The 20,249-nt window shown below is 46.7% G+C and overlaps 1 protein-coding gene across 6 annotated transcripts in view; it reads right to left on the bottom strand.

The window, feature by feature from the left end:
* PHF12 (PHD finger protein 12) overlaps nt 1–20,249 on the bottom strand; it is a 30,637-nt gene that overhangs the window by 6,880 nt on the left and 3,508 nt on the right. For 3 of the 6 annotated variants that reach the window (XM_080357088.1, XM_080357093.1, XM_080357092.1), the window contains exons 3-10: nt 9,300–9,372; nt 7,454–7,841; nt 6,809–6,929; nt 5,667–5,799; nt 4,810–4,974; nt 4,005–4,166; nt 2,114–2,930; nt 1–117 (exon numbers count right to left, since the gene is read on the bottom strand). In XM_080357088.1, coding sequence (XP_080213214.1) covers nt 1–117; nt 2,114–2,930; nt 4,005–4,166; nt 4,810–4,974; nt 5,667–5,799; nt 6,809–6,929; nt 7,454–7,841; nt 9,300–9,372 — 1,976 coding nt within the window. Of the gene's footprint in view, nt 118–2,113; nt 2,931–4,004; nt 4,167–4,809; nt 4,975–5,666; nt 5,800–6,808; nt 6,930–7,453; nt 7,842–9,299; nt 9,373–12,149; nt 12,262–15,669; nt 16,011–16,166; nt 16,190–20,249 lie in introns of those variants that run through there. The other 3 variants (XM_080357091.1, XM_080357089.1, XM_080357090.1) reach the window with 3 other exon arrangements.

Raw genomic sequence — 20,249 nt, 5'->3', positions numbered from 1 at the left:
CGCCATCCATAAACGCTTTCAGGGAACTGCTGAGGTCCAACGTAGCTGCAGAGTTTGAAGTGAGCGATGAGGGTAAAGCGCTTCCTATGGACAAGGTGTTGGGGCTGACCTTACCGTCTACAGAGAAAGATGGTGCAGAGAAGATATGTCACCGTGATGTTCGTGAGATATGCACCCAGCCCTCAGGCTGCTCTTTGCTTCCAAGCTGCTCAGAACGGCTAATTTTGCTCATAGTTGTGCTTTGTAAAGGGCCTGAATTAGAGGCCACGAGCTTTCGTTTGCTCGCAGAAGGACCTCTGTGTGTCTCCACCAGAGCTCTGCTTCTCATCTCTGGCCATGGAGGAATTCTAGACCTACACATTTAAACTCCTACTCCCTGTTTGAAGCAGCAGCAATGACAGACTGTGGCATCATAAACCAGAGACTGGGAGGATGAGCATCAAGTCCCCAGGAGCTTGGAGAGCTTGCTAAACCTAGAGACACTTGGCAAGTAGCTTGTCTAGGTCTGAATATGCATAAAAAGTGCAACTGGCACATTTTTATTTCTGCACGCTTATCAAGGGTGGTGAGAGCTTGGCCCAGGTTGGCCAGAGAGGTGGTGGATGAACCATCCCTGGAGACATCCCAGGCCAGGCTGGACGGGGCTCTGAGCAACCTGAGCTGGTGAAGATGTCCCTGCTCATGGCAGGGGTGGCACTGGGGGAGCTTTGAAGATCCCTTCAACCCAAACCATTCTGTGACTCTATTCGAAGTCTAGGCTGTACTTCACTGTCTAGTAAGGATGTGCCAGTCAGAAGCAGATTTTATTATTACAAAATAAAATCCCACTGCTTTGGCAGTGACCGTGCAGCTGAAAGAGGCAATGGTACATGCAAGGAAACAATCCCTTTAACGCACTGTTGATACCAGATCTTCTTGGGTTGGTTTGCCTAGAAGTAGAGCTACTATAGGGCTGAAATTTATGGAAAAAAAAATAAATCATGAATTATTTGCGGTTTTGTACTCAGCAAAAAAATCTGCACACCATAATTTAAGATTTGTTATAAATATATATATATGCATTGTGTTAGATGGAAAATCTGAATATTTACACCTTTCCCAAGAGACACTGCATCAAAAAGATGTGTTAAGCTGCATTTTGTAGAATGCAAGCTTTGCACCAAAAGCAATTGTTTAACATACTAAGTAACTGATGCGAGGTAAAGCTTAGGAGTTACTCAATAAGGAATTCTAAACAGAATAGTAAAGACATGTTGCCTCTGTTGCTTGCAATCACCAGATCCGAGCTGCTCAGCTGTGGGAGGAGTGACAGACAGGAGCTGTCACCCTCCCTGCACAAAGGGTTTGCTAATTTGGGTGCTGAGCTGGGGCAGGGAAGAGGAGGAGAATGCTTCAAGTAAAAGCTTATTCTAGCTAAATCTGAGTTATGGGCAGTCACTCTGACTTCAACATCTATCAACACCTCTGATTTGATGTTCCTATACCGAAGAATGGGTATATACACTTGAACAGCAAGGTTTTTGGGTACAGCTCAGGACAGAAATGGCTTATCCAAGTCCATAACTGCCCTGTGATCTCAGACCAGCAGATACTGAACGCAGCGCAGGTCCCCAGGGCCACACTGCTCTGACATCAGGGCTGTGCAGCTCGAGGCTTCAAACTGGTCTGGACTAGGGGACAAACCATCGCCAGGGCGGTCACCGTGCACAGAGATCACAGGTGCCACACAGCTGCTCTCCTGAGAAGTTCTACTCTGCGCTCAAACCAGCGCTTTAAAACAAATCGGTAGTTTTAAAGCAGAATTGGAGCGGCCAGTTGTCGAAACAGCAGCCAATGGATTTAAAACTACTGTTGCTTCCCAGAACTAAACTGATCTGTCCTGCTTTTCTCAGGACAGAATTCCCATGTCAAGTGTAGCAGAAATAAAACATCCCACGGGTCCCATGAAGGGCCCCAAGACAGAGGAGAGTTGAGAAACATTTCCGGCTCCCCACAGAAAGCCCGGTTCCCAGTTAAACGTGGGCATTGCGCTAGAGCCTTGAGGTTCAAATTAACATTTAGCTTTAACACTCTCTCAGCCCCAGGGGGCCCAGACCAGCCGTTTGGCACATACCTGAAGGTGGTGCTGGTGAACAGAATCTGTTTGTGGACCCGACAGCAGAGATGCCGTCGGCTGCGGCCTGCGGAGGGGTGACAGCTCTGGTGGCCGTCAGAGGGGAGCCCATGGAGCGCAGCTCCACCGACAGCGGCGGCCCGATCTGCGTCTGCGCATTCTTCCTTTGCAAAGTGCTGGTGGTCTCCAGGCTGGCACAGGAGCTCGATATGGACGTTGGCATACTCGTGACCGGCGCAGAACCCCTTTGTGCACAAGAAACGGGCCCTGCTACGTTCTCTGTTTTGACAATGGTTCCGATGGTGTGATTCAGAAGTCCGCAAGTGGCTGGGGGCGTGAGGGGCCGAGGCCACGTTTGACGATGGGACAAAACAGGTATTGTGTTACCAGATCCGATCAGCCTCTGGGAGTCAGTCAACTGTGCTGAAGGTTCGGACGAAACGCCATAGAAATGAGGACCGTTCACTTTAATGTCAGAGGCTGTCGGCCCATTCGAAGTCCCGCAAGAAGACACCTTCTTGGACTTATCTATACACGAGCTGCAGTTGACGTCTTCCTGTGACAAAGTCTGCTGGGATTGCGAGGAGCTCAAGGAATTCTGGGTGGTGATCCCTGAGGTGCAGGATGACATGGAATAGAGGGAAGGTGTGGGTGCCTTGTCAGCTGCCTGGTAAGGGTTGGCGAGTGAGCCGTCTGCCACAATAACAGGCTTAATATCAGCCTTCTCTGTTTGTTCAGAGTCCCAAAGCGAAGTCATCTGCTTAGCAGATAAATGTTTCAATATGCTGCACTGGAGCGCAACAACACTACAGAGCCACTGGAAAGGAGAAAAAAGGCACAGGTTAGCTGCACAGGCAAACCGCGCTCCAGACCTCAACAGCTACCACGTTGTTCACGAGAAGTTCAGCTGCCTCGCGGTGCTGCCGACTGCTCTGACGCAGCCAGGAACTACAGCCCCCGCTCTGACGCTCATCTAGAATCAGGAGAGAATTTGTCTATAGGTACGAAAGCGCAACTGAAATTAGGTACTGTTTATCTCCATGGTGGGGACGGTACATGGAGGAGCTGTGATTAAAGGAGGGAGAAGGCAGCAGATGCACTTCCCCAACCCCAAACTCTTCCCTCTTCGATTAAGTGCTGCAATTCTTTGGCTTGTTACAAATGCACCTTGCATTAATATGGGCTTCTATCCTCCAGCTTACTGCTGCAAAGAAATACTGATCTACCCCATGCTATTGGGAGTCACCTGCCAAAGCTGGGCTGGTGAACACCTTTCCTTTTACACGAGGTAGAGCAAGACCAAAAGATTTACTCATAGTTTGAAGCTCTGTGGTGAATGAGCAGCTGCCACACAGAAGAATTCCCCCTGAGCTAACCGAAGGACTCAACTGCGCCACTGACTGCAAAACAACATGTTTTCGCGTTGTTGAATGCGCCAAGAAGCTTCATATAAGATTTAAACACTCATTTGACCTTGGTTTAAAAGTCCAGTTCAACCGGCAATAAAAAGCAGCGCAGAAATGTGACGTTAACGTACAAACAAGCGTGTCTGAGAGCAGCCTTACATAATCAAAGTGGAAAGTATTTCCCCTCAGCCAGAAAGTAAAAACGACATATAGACAGAAAGCCCTCGACTCCACTCTTAAGGCCAGAACACTATTTGACACTTCAGGGAAGTGGTGAAATGAGGAGCTTTACATTTCACCTGGAAAGCCAAAACGAAGGTTTTTTTTAACGGGCAAGAGGGTCAGAAACAAAACAAGTTATCAGCTTCAGACATGATTTTGAGACTGGTTTCCTAGACAACTGCTCTGATCACGGCTAAAATGGAAGAGGATCTTTGTACCAAAGCAACTACAGACACAGAGTCCAAGCATTTGACTTCATTTACCTCCTGTTGTTCTGTCTGGCTGGCTAAGTGCTCAGTGTTCAGAAGGTGCTTCTGCAAGGGTTCCTCGGGGATCCCGTTACAGATCAGCTCGCCATCTCTAATTGCTGCAGGCGCAAGTAACGGGGGTGGAAGCCGATATTGGGACTTTATAGCATCAGGAACCTACATTGTAGAGAAAGAAGATCACACATGAGAACAATTACTCAAGAATGACTAGTTAAACAAAGTGCCTAACCAGCACTGCGCTCCGTGTTTGCTGCTTTCTGACCCAAAGGAGCCCTGCAGACAATACATTAGAAGTTTCAAGGGCTGAGTAGCTTGAATGGATGCAGCTACGCTGAAATTAATAGGTTTTATTCCCTCAGGTCAGGCATGACTTCAGCAGAACGCAGTGGCTACAGCATAAAAGAAGTCATGCAAAAAAGGGCAAGTAAGAAGGGAAACCCGTGTGGCATTTTTCAGGCATTCTGGCAGCAAATACTCTTTGGGGTTTAACACAGAACATGCAGCAGCCCCAGTGCTGACTGTAGGGCCACCTTCAGAAGGTTTTGTGTTGTACTTCCTAAGCTTGTGCTAGGTTTAAATCTCGTAATAGCTGAGCCTTATGGTTGGCAGAAAGTTTCATAAATCCTATGCGTAGTGAAGAGTAACTGCTGACTCCCAGGCCTCTCACCAACACATTCCTTCAGACCTCACCCTCTTCCTCCTGCCCCAAGCAGCTCTCCCCGCAGGCCGTGCTGTTTTCCCTTCCAAACTAGAACACATATGTGGGGACTTTCACCACCAGCTACTCGTTCACACATACCTTCAAACCTTTTCTCTTTACTGATTGAAGAACTCTGCGATTCGGAGGATGTTTCTTATGGATTCGGTTTAAGAAATCCACTTTGACAACGTGCTGAGATATGGTGTCCTGGAACCGGTCAAATACTCGGCACCGATTACTCAAGGTCAAGTTCTTCTGGTTCAGCTGGGTGATCAGATAATGCCACAGGAGTTAGGGATCTGTGGGTCACTCTAATGTACCCTAAGACTTTCCTAACGTCTCGTAGCACTGGCAGTACAGCATCAGCTCAGCTTTAGACTATTTGTTTCCTGCAGCACAAACCATTTCTGTTAAGGGGCACATTGCTGGAGATGAATACAAAAGCATTTAGAGGCCGACTAAGCAGCATCAATGCTCTCAGAAGCAGTTTGTCTGGGCACAAGCCTTTTGTTTCAGCCCCCTGTTTCCTGAGTATTTAAGTCTCAAGTACACTCCTTTTCCACAAAATGAAAACTCCCTCTTGGAATGAAAGTTTTTTGGGTTACGCATGCAAAGAATTACTTCCCCTATTTGTAGCACTGTGCTGCTTTGTATCACAGTCCTGGAAGCTCATCTAGATCTTAAGGAGTCCAGTCTGAAAACTAGACAAGCTGTCAGTGAGCCACAATCTGAGCTGTCAGCTTCAGTTATAGGAAGGAGTTCCCCCATCTTTATATTTTATTGCAGATAGCAGCATCATATTCCTTTGGAGAGTGCGTTGCTTGCAGCAGGAGCTTTACAAGCGATACAGGGAGCAATAAGAGCTCAGAAGCTGTTTTACATTTGTTGTACTTTGTCCTTTAATGGACCTGCCAGGTTCCACTCCAGCTCCATACTGCTATCATAGTCCTGCTTACCACCACATGTTCTATGTGATTTGGGCACATCCATCTACCCAGAGGCATGGCAGTAAGCGGTGGCTCCAGACAATCCATGTGGAACAGGAGCGGGCAATAATCACACTGAATTAGAGGTGCCACTCTGCAGCTCCTGCAAAGAGAGAGCCATATCTTACTTCCCATACAGAGTATAGAATATAAACCAAACACACAGACAAACTCAGCCAACCACTTGGGCTTATCTTTCCCCACCAATTCCCCCGCATCTAAAATTAGGCTTCAGATTTGTAACTTGATCTATAGGGTCCTTCTGCAAGACCCACTCAAGGCAAAAGGACTTGCCCTGGCACACGAGGGTTTCTCGGTGCACAAGAGGCCGTTGCTGTAAAGCTGTAAGCACCCATCAGATTCGCATAAGCAACTTTTCAAGTTGACCTTGTGCGTTAGTTCTGAGTGGTTTCGTTTAGAGCAGAATTCAGAGATCGAAAGGGAATCTCAGATTTAGGTTATTACGATTTTCCTCAGATGAATCATGTGTGAAGTTGGGATATTTACTTCGACAAGACGTTCACAGAACAAGTCTCAAACTCCAGAAAGCTACTAAATCTGATTCCCCGAGCTTTAAAGAAGTCGTCACTCTGTGTATGACAACATCATCAGTTGTTCTCCACCTGATCCCCAGCTCACTTACAGAAACCCACTGACTGGGTTCCCGAAATAAAGCTTTCCATTTTCACCGACATCTTGAACGGGGATTTGTGCATTTTTTAAGCATTTATAAAGAGCAGCAGTATTTTGTACTGGTTTTCAGATTTACTATTTCAGCACAATATTCCTATTTGCCTCAGGCTTATATTTCTATTTCCTAAAGGTCACCTCCTTGCATACTTCCTTCACAAACCATAAACAGATGCCACTTTTCTAAACGACCACCACTTTAGAATTTTTCTTAGTAGAAAAACACTGAAGATGAGACGGCTCACTCTCTTCAGGCTACATTTTAAAACCTTTTACAGCCATGCAGGGCATTATTCCCTCATTTGTTTAGAGGATTGTAAGCAAGTAATGAAGGAGAATGGGAACTGCTTGTTTTCAGTAAGAACTTTGCCCCTGTGAAGGATTCAGCTACACCAAACAGCTTCCCTGGCAGAGTCACGTACCTGTTGCATGTGAAACAGACTTTCACGGGCAAGGGAACCAAACCATTGTGGTCTAACTCGTGTTGTGCTTTCTTGACATTCTTTCCTGTGGTTTCTTCCTTTCTCCTCCTCTTACTAGTACCTGAAAGTAAATTTTAGAAGGCTTTGGGTTACCCACATAGCAGAGATTTGCCTTCTGGTAGATACATAAGGCAGAGGCAAACAGAAAAGGCAGAGAGAGGTGCTTTACAAACCCTTATCAACCTCTAAATTCAGCCTTAAGTGACAAGAGGCTGGCTTTAAAAGCAGGTATATTTAATACTTAATCATTGCGGTGACATCCTATACGTTAAGTCATTACTTTGTTCCTAGATCATCACATCATAAACCAAAAACAAGTATTTTGACAACTGGAAATTTTCTTCCTCAGATCCATGATCTAGACTAAGGTGGCGACAGTGAATAAAGCATCTTTTACAAGCGCTGATGGAGACGTGGCGCGTAGCAGTAGCGGCCCCACGGCTCAGGGGTACGTCTGTACACCGCGTTCACCACCCAGCATCACCGGAGCCACAACCACCCCGGAGTTAAGAGGGAAAAGAGGCCAGAAGGCAGCAGGACGCAACCGCGGTCGTCTTCACCAACGCGAGAGGAGCCACCGCTCACCTGGAAGTGCTGTGGTGCAGGTCAGTTCATTCGGCAACTGGAACTGCGTTGGGTTCCTTTCCATGGCAGCAGCAATAAGAAGCTCAAAGGGTCGCTTCAGCTGGGGCTGCCCACAGTCCATTTCTGCAATGGCAGAGTCATCATCCACGTCAATTATGTCCTCATCGACATCATTCTGCTCTGAGTTGGGGGTCTCGGTGCTGGCATTGGATGTGGGAGTGCCAGGCCGGCTCGCTCTCCTTTCCAAGATCCTGGCATGCGCATTAGCCCTGATGCTGCTGCTAGACCTGTCCAACAGGTCTGCGTCACTGGTGGGGGAGGTGGTCCTTTTCCCAGATTTGTCCACCAATCCATTTACCTGCCCCAGCTCTTTCTTCTGTTCTCGCTTCTGCACGACATGAATAGGCAGGCTTATCATGGAGGCCACAAACAAAGCACATCAACCTCGACAAATATGCAATCGAAGACAAAGAGCATCTGAAAAGGCTTGAGCCACTTACTACAACTTCCCCCGCGAAGTCATTAAAGCTTTAACCTAGCGAAAAAGAATTGATTGCAATGTACAGATGACAAAATAGCTGAAGGGAACCACGCAGGGGGAGGAAAATTAGCATGTCTCTCTCTCCTTTCAGGATAGCCGTATTTGAGTCCAGATCAGGACAACATTTCCCAGCATCTAGTCCTAAATACTTGAGGAATCAGCCAACTCTCTGCCAACACTGAGAAATTCCACGCAGACCGTTCATTGTCGATGCAGTCTATTAACCCTGGCAGCGCATCCGAACCCGTTACGGAACAAGAAGGTCAGCTCGAGAACAGAGGCACAATATACAAACACCACTCTGCTATCTCTTGACCACAGGAATCTCAAACAAGGTGAGCAGGGAGAACTGCAGCAGAGGAAACAATACAGTGGGATCACCATGAGACCCAGTCCCTGCCAGCATCACCAGTACGGATGAACCAGCCAACCCACTAAAATGGCCTGTGAAAGGAGCAAAGTGTTGTCAGGCCATTTTTAACACAGAAAAGTTGAGGATTTTTTAACCTCTTTCAAAATTTTATTTCTTAAATTTGCGACCTTCATTTTTACTGTTGGCAGATGGCTGAACAGTACCCTGGAAACATAACAAGGCAATCGCTTCAGGAACAAAAGGCTGAGCGTAACAGTTTTCTTCCAATCTGTTTTGGGTGTCACTTCAAGGGAACACAGTTGCTAGATAGTTTGGTGCAGTTTCTAAGCCCTCTGCTATGCGGTCTTACGTAGTCACAGCAATAAGATGTTTACATTGTGCAAGACAGCTTCCTGGAGAAAGAGCATCAGGGGAAAAAATAAAAGAAGGCACAATCTTGCCCAATCATCTCCTCCCCATCCTGTTCAACAGCCCAGGAAATCATAACTCACTGTGATTTCACCCTCTGCTGATGTGCAACTGCTGTGAAGTCACACTTCTAAGAAACACACATTAACCAGAATCGCAGCCCCGATGCCAAAGCTGCGTTAACGTGAGTCCCGTTTCGCCCGCTCAGCCGTTCCCGTCCCTCTGGCCTCAGCTCTTCCTGCTTCCCACAAGTGGGGGCAAGGAAAACAGTTTTAAAAGGCGCCGCTTGACAAGAACACAGTGGGCACCTCTGTGTTGGTTCCTAGGTTAAAAACACCAGGAGGGTCTCATCGAGACCCCTGAGTTTTCTTTAAGCCTGTTCCTAACAAGCCCTTTGCAACGGCGATCACAAAGAGCAGCTCCGGTGGAATACACGTATATACTATGGGGAGAGGAAGGTATAAACCACAGGTTTCAAAGGGGCAGTCGGAAGGGCAGGGATCACTCTATTCGAGAGGTTTTACCTTGCGGCGTACGGTGCAGCGGTGACACATCCACTCCCCCGGAGGCAGCATCTCCTCGCTGAGCGGAGGGTTGCTGCAAGAGAAACACAAAGCAACGCTTTACTGTTATTTCTGGAACACCTCTGCCCACACACACGCAGCCCAGGGCAGGGCAGCTCTGCGGGTTCCGCTCCCAGAAGTTCCTCCTTTTCTTTACGGTGATGCTCCGTGGTTTCGGTCCCCTCTATGTCCACTTAGTAAGAAGTCTCTAAACAGGTTCTGTTCCACGACACCCATCTCAACTCCACCACGCGGGACGCTCCACTGTTTCAGAGGACAGTCTTAGAATCAAATAGCAAAGATAAATGGGGGATTCACTTGTGCGCAACACATAGACCTCCCTCCTGACACCAACACCTCCTTAACGAACTCAATTACTCCATGTTAGACTACACAGACTCCCGTGCAGCAAGCACACTCGCATATCTATGCATTTCCACTCCCTGAATTTGCAGAGCGAGTCCAACCGAACCAGCTGCCATGGAGCCTTCCCAGTGCTTCTCATGTACTCCATCCCTAATGGTGGAAACCACTTTCTATCTCAAGACAACCCAAATACTCTTAGACGTGTCACCGTACCCAGCTTGCCTTGGCTATGAAGCGAAAGATACATCCTACTCACATGGATCTGCACTTACTATAAAAGCTGTACCACATCAAAATGACATTCTCATTTTGCTGCTAGAAATAAACCAAATCAAATTAGATGAAGGAGTAAGGAGGACTATTTTGAGAAACACTTTTCCTCGGTTAAAGGCAGAGCAGCATATGTTAAATGATACACTTTCCTTACAGATCCTACTACTATCTCAAGTACTTTCCAACACCTCTTTATTACGAAGATTTGTTATTTCAGCAAACTGCTGACTGTTGCGGGAAAAGTGAACATGCTGTCAGATAAACAGCTAGTTACCATTCAGTGTAGCTTTAAACTGTGCTTTTAAAATTTTGCCTGCTGATGTTAGAGACGGCTGCGTTGCAAGCCTGATCTGTGCTGAGCACCCCCCAGATGCATCACCCCAGGACCTGGAAGGTCCATGTCCCGCTAACCAGCAAACAGGGCACAAGGGATCCAGCTGGGACTGACTGGGTTACAAGGGATCGAGCAGCAGTGTGGCCACACCAGCAAGGAGCTTACGAGACGTGCCCTGTGGTTCCTTTAGGAGTCTCTATACTGTCTGTTGCATCTACAGTCAAACATCAAACCAAATCCACGTTGAGCGTGAACAAGTCTCCAGCACTGACAAGCCAGACAGGGTCAGATGAAATTTGTTGGCCCGCAATAGCTGTGCTTTGTGGCAAAGGGAGAGGCCGTCTTCCTCGAAAAATCTTGCTCCTAGCACAGGGAAATGGCTCAGGATCCCAGCCCAGGCTCCCGAGCTGGAGCTGTAAAAACAAACACGCTTCCTTTGTTTAAACAGAGTCCCGGCAAGCCCTTCCCCAGTAGAAACCGCGCGCAGGTACCGCGGCCAGGCCGGCGTCACGCTCCGGCCCGCGGGACTGATGGAACAACCGCAGCAAGAACCAAACTGGTAATAACCTCGGCATTTCTGGTGTCGGGCTCGGGGGAATTCAGTCGAGCCAACACATCTGGCAGCCATTTTGAGGAGGAGCGCAGGGTTTCAGAGGCCTCCGTGTTCCAGGCGCTCCAGAAACGCAGCGCTCGGCACACGCGCCATCGTACCTGCAGCTTCTGGTTCTCATTTCCTGCAGGACTTGGATGAATAAGAGATCAGGCTCTAGACTCCACCAAAGCCTCAGCTACTGGCTGCTTTGCATGAAGTCACAAATACTTGGCTGAAACAGTAACTTCCCCCCCTTGCCCCAAATTAATCTTTTGCTAATTGAAGCGGGGAACAGGGGCTGGAAGGAGGAGAGTAACAAATGGTCCCCGTGTGCTTGCTGGAAAATAAATCCATTCCGAGTCCTGAGGTGGATCCAATAGCTCAGGTTTTACTCCTGCTGGAAAACGAGCTCTTAGATCTGCAGCTACAGCAAGTACAGATTCATCTGGCTCGTTCCCCCTCCCAGCACCTCAGGGGAAAGAAAAAACATAAAAAGCCCTACAGATTTTGGTTTGTTCATAGTGAATTTCAGCCCTCTGAAGCTACCGCCGAGCGCGCCCGAACTGCTGGGAACACGTCTGCCCCATCCAGCGCCGCGGCGTGCCAGCGATCCGCGCTGCCAGGCGCCTCCGGTTATTTGTTTTAAAACTGTTACCTCAATCTTACGCATTTTACAATGAAACAATTAATACCACGGCGAATCCCGGGAGCTGCCTGGAAGAGTTAGAACAGGTTTCTTCTTAAGTGCGTATGTTATTGTCCCATTTGTTATGTCTGAATTATCTGCTCAATAACCATGAGATCCTACATACACCGTACTCTCAAATGACGGCTTAGAGAAGCATTTTAATGAGCGCTGCTACCCAAAGGGCTGGGGAAGGAGGGGGAAAGATCAGTTTCAGACCAGCAGCAAGGTCTGAGCTCTCAGACTACCCTCCGAGGTTTTTTTGCTTGCTCTCCAGGCCTAACTGCTATAGCGAGTGTATTAAAAGACAGATTCTGCTTCTCCTGGTTAATGAACTGTTCATCAAGGCGGCTCGCTGCACTAACAAAGACTGATGAGCGCTGCTCCGGCACCGCCGGGCTCCCCGCGAGCAGAGAGCGCGTCCTGGGCCCCCGCAGAACGCCGGGAAGCGCTAACGAACACCGTTTTAATTGACTAGTTACGACCACATTCTTCAACCTTTTACTGTAAGTGTAAGAGAAACTGATTTTTAAATCTGAACAGGGAACTTGCTCTTCATACCCAAGGTAAGAATGAGGAGTCTGGCAGGAGCGCCCCGGCCGTTTTCTGCCCATCTTTCATGGGTTCATCAGCACGCACATCTCCAGCCCTTGGTGTCCGCGGCCAACAGGACCTGGAATTGCACAGCACCAACTTTATCTTCAGCTGCAACACGTCTCCTTTCAACCACACGCCAGTTCGTGGTACCGTTCCATACAATGTGGCTGAAACCTTCATTTCAGAAAGTTTCCTCTTTTATCATCACAGGCAAGAGTGATGGCCAGCACTGTTTTACCTGGACGGTTTGGGGTGACCTGATCAAAGCTGCTCAGCAGAATACAATTCTGAATGTAAGACAAAAACAGCTCCGAAGAAGTGAGTCTGACTTTCAAGGTTAATATCTATACAAACACCTGGAAGACCAGATCTTATAAAGCCTCTGAAAATTAAAGGAGATGTTAATTACTGCCTCTTCAAAAGGAACAACACCGATACAAAGTCATCTGCCGTAATACTAGTCTCATTGCTTCTTCTAAAAAAGTTAAATACCATCTCCCAAAATTCATACCAGATTTATGGTGTCAGGACTTGCTCTTATAAACTTTTGGACGAGCTCCCATGGTCAGAACATTATGCAAAGCCTCTCTTAAGTAAAATTTAAATGGTGACGATGAAATTTTTAAAAATCTCCAAGAGTCACCCATATATTAGGAGCTTTTATCAAGCAAACAATAGCATGAAGCTACTTGGCTTTTCAATTTCACACTCCGGAGCTCTCATACATCAGATGCCTGTTGTTAGTCCAAATCCCATAAGTACTCTTCACTTTGCTGACCTCAATAAATAAGTAAACAAACGCTCAAAGGAATGGCACCTTCTTCAATACAAACTGGGCCAGAGCTCCCAAAGGAACCAGTGAGAAGCAGACCTGAAGTTATATACACATTGCTGGTGCCACCTTCCCTGGAGGGCACGTTGATGGCACCGAGAGCAGCTCCGGACCCATCGGGCTACAGCTGGAAAACAAACTGGTGTCTGGCAAATCTTTCTTGGACTTGTCTTTGATGGCAATTGTTGTCAACAATCAGACTTAGATACGTCTTTTTTCTGTGCAGGTAAAAATATTAATAGTAAGCCCACAAAAAAAATGTAGGCAAGGATGCTTTTCCTTCTCAGAAATCTCATTATTAACTAACCAAGACTCAATGACAGGCTTATAATGAAGGATGCTGGTTATGTTTGCCAGTTAGATAAAGGAAAAAGGCTTTTGGCTCGTCTATGGGCCTCCTATTTACCCTGGTGATGGATAGAGCTACAGCTGCTCTACCAGCTCCATAAAGAACAAGGCTCCCTGGCTTCCTATGGCAGGGCCGCCACGAAAACAAACCGGGGAACCAGCCTGGCTGCCGGCGCGGGACAAGCGCCCCATTGAGAAAGGCAGAAAGTTGCATCATTTACAAATTCAGTTCTTTTACTGCTCCCAAGTGACACACTTCTGTTCACAGCCGCTCCGAAACTCCGCGGGAGAACGACACCTGGAACCCAGTGCCGGGAGCCTCTACCTTATCGATAATAAAAACCTCACTAAACAATTAACAGCTGCGGCCCGTTCCCAGTTCCATTGCACTCTCTTACCTTCCTATTGCGACCACTGGATTAAACAAGAGTTTACCCTTTTCTGAAGACAGAAGTCAGACCTGACAGACGGTTCTGAGGAACACTGGCAGCTCTCTACTCTATCCCAGCAGTGTCATGACTATTCCTCAGCACAAACTACTCAGGGCAGGTCTATGAGTACTATATGGAGAAAGCCATGACACTCAGGAGTACAAAATACATTCTTCCTGATGAAGCCGAAGATTTCTCAAGCACCAAAGCAGAGAGGACAAAACGTCAGGTAAGCCAGGCTTAACTTCTGTTCTTCAGAGACCTATAAGGGTGGCCTGATCACATTAACACTTAGAAAGTTTCAGGAACTTTCTGGTCTTGATCAGGCTCACGTGTTTTATAGGTTGTAACTACTCAAAGCCAGTAGTGCAGTTCACATTAACTACAGAGCATCAGCCACTACACTTTTATCTGTGCTGCGATCCTTTCTCCTGAGGGAAGGAGTGAGAAAATCCTCAATAGCAGTCAGCATAACTTCATTTATATTGAAGCGAAAGTCTTGAGCGTGCATATAAAAAGTTTTAAATTACTAACATCCAGCAAGGATACCTGGACATCACCGGACAGGTCGGTACATGATTATTTCAGCTGCCACCATGCAAAGAAAGGAACCAAAACGACCAGTTATGCCATCACCTGGAATGCTGCATCCCCTTAGCACACATCCTTCCAACAGCGCGGCCAGGGGTGGAAATAAGGGTTCAGCAACAGAGAACAGAAGCAGGATTGAAACACCATTATAAGGCCAAACAGAGAGAAGCACTGGGAATCAGAAAAGTTCCCTCCAATGTCATGAAGTTGAACTTTGTTTTTGGTCTCGGACCTGACAAGCAGGAGAGTTCAATAAACTGGATAAGCTGCGCGTAAACATGTGATCACCTGATGTAATTAGTTACTTCTATTTATAGAAAGAACCTGGCCCACAGAGACCATCCCCCAGACAACTCTTTAGTTATTAACCTCATTAACATCTGACAATAAATTAAAGGAAGTATTGGTTTTTTTAGGATATTAAATTTCCATATATATATATAAAAGAGCTCTGTGTAAATAACTATGCATAAGAAGGTGTATAATACCATCTGTACTGCACTGAGATTTTTTTTTTTAATTAAAGTTTGGTTGATTATGAACTCTGATATTTGGGATGTATCCGCTAGCTTTGCATTTATAAGGACAAATCATGGAAGTCAGTAGGAAGACTTGTTGACTTTGGAAAATTTGGGTCAGACCCAGAAATTCAGGCATTCTGCACATCCTGACTCTGGTTTCTTTCCTGTGCACTCACGCCTGTGCTGCAGACAATAGTAACAATAGCCCGAATTCAATGTCCAGATTCATTATTGAGTGTTCAGATCTTTATAACACCCTCTTCTTAACAGATTAGAAGTCATCTTCTCAAAGCAGGATGACACGCAGGGCAGCATCAGGGAAAAGAAAGAGGGCCGAGGAACAACACAGCTCTTGTGCGAATCACTTCATCCAATTTTGTCTTTAAAGAACAATAAATGAAGAGACATCTCCGGTGGGGAAAAGAAAAATATAATCAAAACACAGGTCTGAGAGGTTTCCGAGAAGGGAACACATTCAGCCCCAGCCATACCGAATGTGTTCAAAGGAGACGGGGGTGAAAGGACACAAGCAATAAGGTGGAAAAAAGGAAAGCAGCACATCAGAAGAGGATGAAGGACAGACCCATAAAAGCAAAAGCACGCATTTGTCTTCACATGGGCACAAGGGAAGTAGAATCCTGACATCCACATGTGGACCAGGCTTTCCCAAGAACACTGGGGAGGAGAGGGGAAAGAGTAACAATAGAAATATCCACCAAAAAAACCCCTTAAAGCACGTTATAAATTCTTTTCCGGATCACCTTCACATCCTGCTCCTGTTGCTATTCTAGACGGAGATCGCCGGGAAGTCCACGTGACACCTTGCCCAAAGCCAGAGCCTGCACAGGCAGGTGTTTCACACCAATCACCGGCGTCTGCCAGAAATCCAGCGTGGGGTTTTCAGCCGGCTAAATCGCATCCTCGGGCCGCCGCTTTCCGCAGGGTTCAAAGTCGGAAATCTCCAGCTCCATCTAGTTTACTTCAAGCGACTCGTGCAGAGCAGACGTCAGCAGAACTGGGTTAGAGTTGGGTTCAGGCGCTAGATTTCCCCCAGCTGGCTGAGATGCTCTTTGCCTTTTGTACTCAAGATCTGACACACCAACTGGAAAAATGATTGATAGATTTTTTTCTTCTTCACTTTTTTGGTTATAGGGAGCATTTACTCCATACCCTAACAAGGTATGTAATTGCATTACAACCGATATCTGTCAACCCCCTTATTAAAGAGAAGGTAAGGCACTATTTTTACTCGGCTTACAGAGTTACTGGACACTGCAGCATTCCTCCGAGGAAGCTGGGCAGACATCTAGTGAGCGGTGGAGTTGGAGGCAGCGTAAATCAACTACTGCAGGAAGAAAAAGCGAGTTCTGACAATCTGATGTGTCACAAAAATCACAAGTTGAGCCAGTAACCTGACGTGGCAAGATGTTTTTTGCTTACACTCACTCATTTCAAAGCCAGCACTTCATACCCCTATAACAAAGCCATATTATACTCTCTGATACATTAGCATTTTCACGAGTCCAAGCTTACTTCCTGACTGGTTTAAAAAACAACAAAACCCACAACAGGTACATCCTTCTTACATGTGATTTATATTGCAACAGGCAGCACTCCCTAAATATTCAGACTTTGTAACACGTGCTTTCAGGAAGATACACCTCTTTCCTGCTCCCTTTCTTCAGAGCAGATTCCTGCTATTTGCCACCGACATGAGGATTAATAAGGGCTCCAGAGCACAGGAGAAACTCAAGAACCTGGCACGTACCAGCGAGTCAGTCTAGCAATAAAAGCAGTTTAACATCCACTTGTGTGGGTCAATAAACAGAAGAATTGCTGTTAGCGCCTTTACTGTGTAGAAAAACTGTTTCAGTATCGGTGCTGCAACCGAAATCTTGAATTGGCTCGGCCTGTCCTGCACACGGAGCCCTGTCCTCTGTGCAGGTGGTTCTTCACACCACAACAGCACCTACAACCCAAGGCAAAAAGGTCAGTTTCACAGGGAAAATAATCAATTTTTCATACTGACCCTTAGTATACAAACACAGTTCTGTTGCTGACAACATTATGGGGGCTCCCCCACCCAAAATGTCCTTCACACCCGCTGTAACTGAGGCACAGCGGGTGTCAGACGTGCTGATCACGACTTGTTTCCCATTTCCTACTTCCACCTGAAGCAAAACTGCGAAATGGAGAGAGAGGGGACAATTCTGAGAGCACTTTATGTCATAAACGCAGTAGCCCTCCCATTCCTGGCTATAGGATCCACAGGCGGCTGCACGACCTTAACAACGCCGACCTTGTACGTGATAAAAAGACACAAGTTAAACAGAGGTGAATATATTTACAAGATAGCGCTAAGATTTCCATAACAAACAGTAATTAGCAGATTGGTATTATGAATCTAATCCAATTAAGAATTTCCTTTGCAAATGCCTGGAGGAACTGGAATTCCTCTGGGAAGACCTTTCCGCATTTTGCAAGGCTCCTGTGAGTCACGCCTGCAGATCTGACACACCGGGAAAGACCAGGGAACAAAGCCCTGAGCTCCACCTCGAACCCAGCTGCTGAATTTCGGGAGGCCACTCAAAACCAGGCCCTGCACCAGCACAAAAAAAGGACTCCTCAGTTCCACAAGTCCCACTCAGCATAAAACTGGCACTTTCCCAAGCAAAAGGACAAAACAGCGGAGAACTTTGCTTATTAACAGGCTCGCACCGTGCCCTTTTAAACAGCTTCAGATCCCTACGGATGTTGGGCGTAACAGCAGTCCGTACAGCAGCCGCGGCTGGAGACAAAGAGTAAGTTAAGTAGTTAAATGTTGACTTTGATAGAATCCTAACTCTCTGCTTCCACCGCTTTCCGCTGATGCTGAGAACGGCGGCAGCAATTCGCAGCTTGGTCTGAATGCCCAGCTCTTGCCCACGCTGCAAAATCCGCTCACGCTCAGCTTAACGCGAGCAACACGCAGGCACACGCAGGTGAGAATTGTGGTTTGCAAGTCCCAAAATTTGATTAGTTCATCAAATTCTTATTGTGGAGGGTTTTCTGGTGCCCTCAGCTTGCACCCGTAGATTTAGGCTGACCTTATCTGCCTTTGCATCGAGAGATTTAGGACAAAACAAGGAGAGCAAAAGAGCTCATTGGTACAACTTTGCTGAACAGAACTGCCAAGACCGATCGTGTTACCACATCTGCAGACACATGCGCAGTCACCCTCACACAGAGAAACGGAGCCAGCGCGATTGCTTCCTTCTGGTTTAGGACTGAGACTACACTGGCCCTGGCTACCAAAACATCAGAATCAAAGATACATACAAATAAAAGCTGTTGCGTTCTTTAAAAAAGTACATTGTTTTAACAAACTACCAGCTAAGATATGCTTAACTTAATGTTTGAAATGCAACAGTTTGCTCTCTGTTCTTTAAGATGCAATTACATGCATATTAAAGTAGGTTTTTGCCAGTCATTTAATGGGTAAAAAACCCGCAAAACTAAACAGAAAGCCTCACAATAAAAACTTTCTGCAATGAAACTACAAACTTTTTTGAAGCTGTTGGAAGTGCCAGTGTGTAAGAGCTACAACACATATAATTCGATGTATTGAAACCCCGCTCCTCTGCAGCTCACTGTTAGGCCTGAAGTTAAGCCAGCACCTTCCTGGGCATCCTGGACTCCTCCAGCCCATTCAAAGCTCCACCTGAAACTCCTGGGGCAGCCAAAGATGCCCATTAAGGGGAGGATTAGCTAAAACAATGGATGGGCTGATGTTTCCCTCCCCTCACACAGAATGGATATTTGAATAAAAAACCCCAAGCTAGACCAAATGCCAAGATAAGGCAGGACAATTTAGACCTGAATAAGGCAGGGAAAGAGTTATTGCCATGTCCTGCCAGCCAAACACAACTTTTTTTCCATTCTTTGTGCAAAGCACTTAACTGACCTGACTCATAGAAAATATGCAAAACTCCGGCTAGTTCAGCTTCCTCCGCTGCTCCAGTTCTTCGACAACCAGCTGCCAAAGCAGGCGCGAAACGCAGCCAAACGCTCCAAATATAATCACGAAGCAGCAAAAAGTTTGATGAAGCTACCAGGCCCCAGTACAGATGCAAAGAACCTCTCCCAGCAGCTACTGGAAACCTTTTTGCTGGGCAGTGCTGCAAAACTGGCACCGTTTCTTTACCGTAACCGGCACCTTTAGGCAACTCGGGTCACTTTGCAATTCACAGCCAGCAGCGAGCGATTTGTAAGAACGGCAGCATTCAGCAAGGTTAGCGATTTTGGGCTCCTCCAACCAGAAACTCAGGCAGTGAGAGTTTAAAAAAAAAAGAAAGAGAGAAAAAACAAACACGAAACTGTTCTGTGTTAGTTCTTTCTCCCTCCTGTTGTCACGCCCCTCCCCCAGCTTGTTAACTAAACTTTTCCTCTCCCAGGGATCTTTCTAATCCTTCAGCGAAGCTGTAATGAATTTGCAACATCAGTCACTTTGCAAACGTGAATCAAGTTTACGGCGAGCTCAAGAAAATAAGGGGAATTCTAACAATCGCACAGCCAGGAGGACGTAAACGGGGAAGAATAGGAGAAGTACTGGAAAATTGGTTTTTCAATCATGTAAAGGAGGAGCGTACAGCATTCCCAGGGGCCTGGGTTAAGGCAGAACATCAGAATGAAAATGCACGCCGCACCATTTCCCAAAGCAGCAGGTCATGGGCAAATAGCATAACAAAAACCAGACTTCAGCTAAGAAAGCTCACGTTCTGTTTTCAAGAAATATTAGGGACAGAAAAAAAATCCCTCTCTGGAAAGTCAAACCTGAAGACAGTCACCTGACTATGACATGAACGCAAGTATGTTGAAACTAAGTATCTGGAAGGGATTTCACACTTTCCTGTATCCTGCCCACCAAGCCAGTTTATCTGCAGCCTGGCTGGTGGCAATAATGGACTTTCACAGCACCTGTAAGAGTGTTACGCCGAACTAGCGATTCTGAAACGGAGTTGTGAGAAGAACTGACACCCAACAGATGAATCGGGAAGCCACGTCCACCCACGTTAATTCAGGAGAGCAGTCGTTCCCACAGCGTATCAACAACACTTGTTGTTTACCACCGCAGACGTGTAAAACTATCAGGCTTGGAAAGTTTTGGGGGTTTTGGTTGCGCACCTTCTGTTTTCTGCAGAAGACAAGAGGTTTAGGTGCTAAGTTGAAGTTGAGGCAAACTGGTGAAGCCAACTTGCTCACTACAGGTTTAAACAACACGATACAGGAAGAAACAAAACCCGTTTATGGGCCACTGAGCTGCGTTTACTCCTGAGTTTGTCCCCAGCCTACTGGGTGACTT

Source organism: Nesoenas mayeri (genome assembly GCF_963082525.1).
Source record: "Nesoenas mayeri genome assembly, chromosome: 20".
NCBI lineage: Eukaryota > Metazoa > Chordata > Aves > Columbiformes > Columbidae > Nesoenas > Nesoenas mayeri.
The sequence above is the reverse complement of the archived record's forward strand: the minus strand, read 5'-3'. Positions and strand labels throughout refer to the sequence as shown.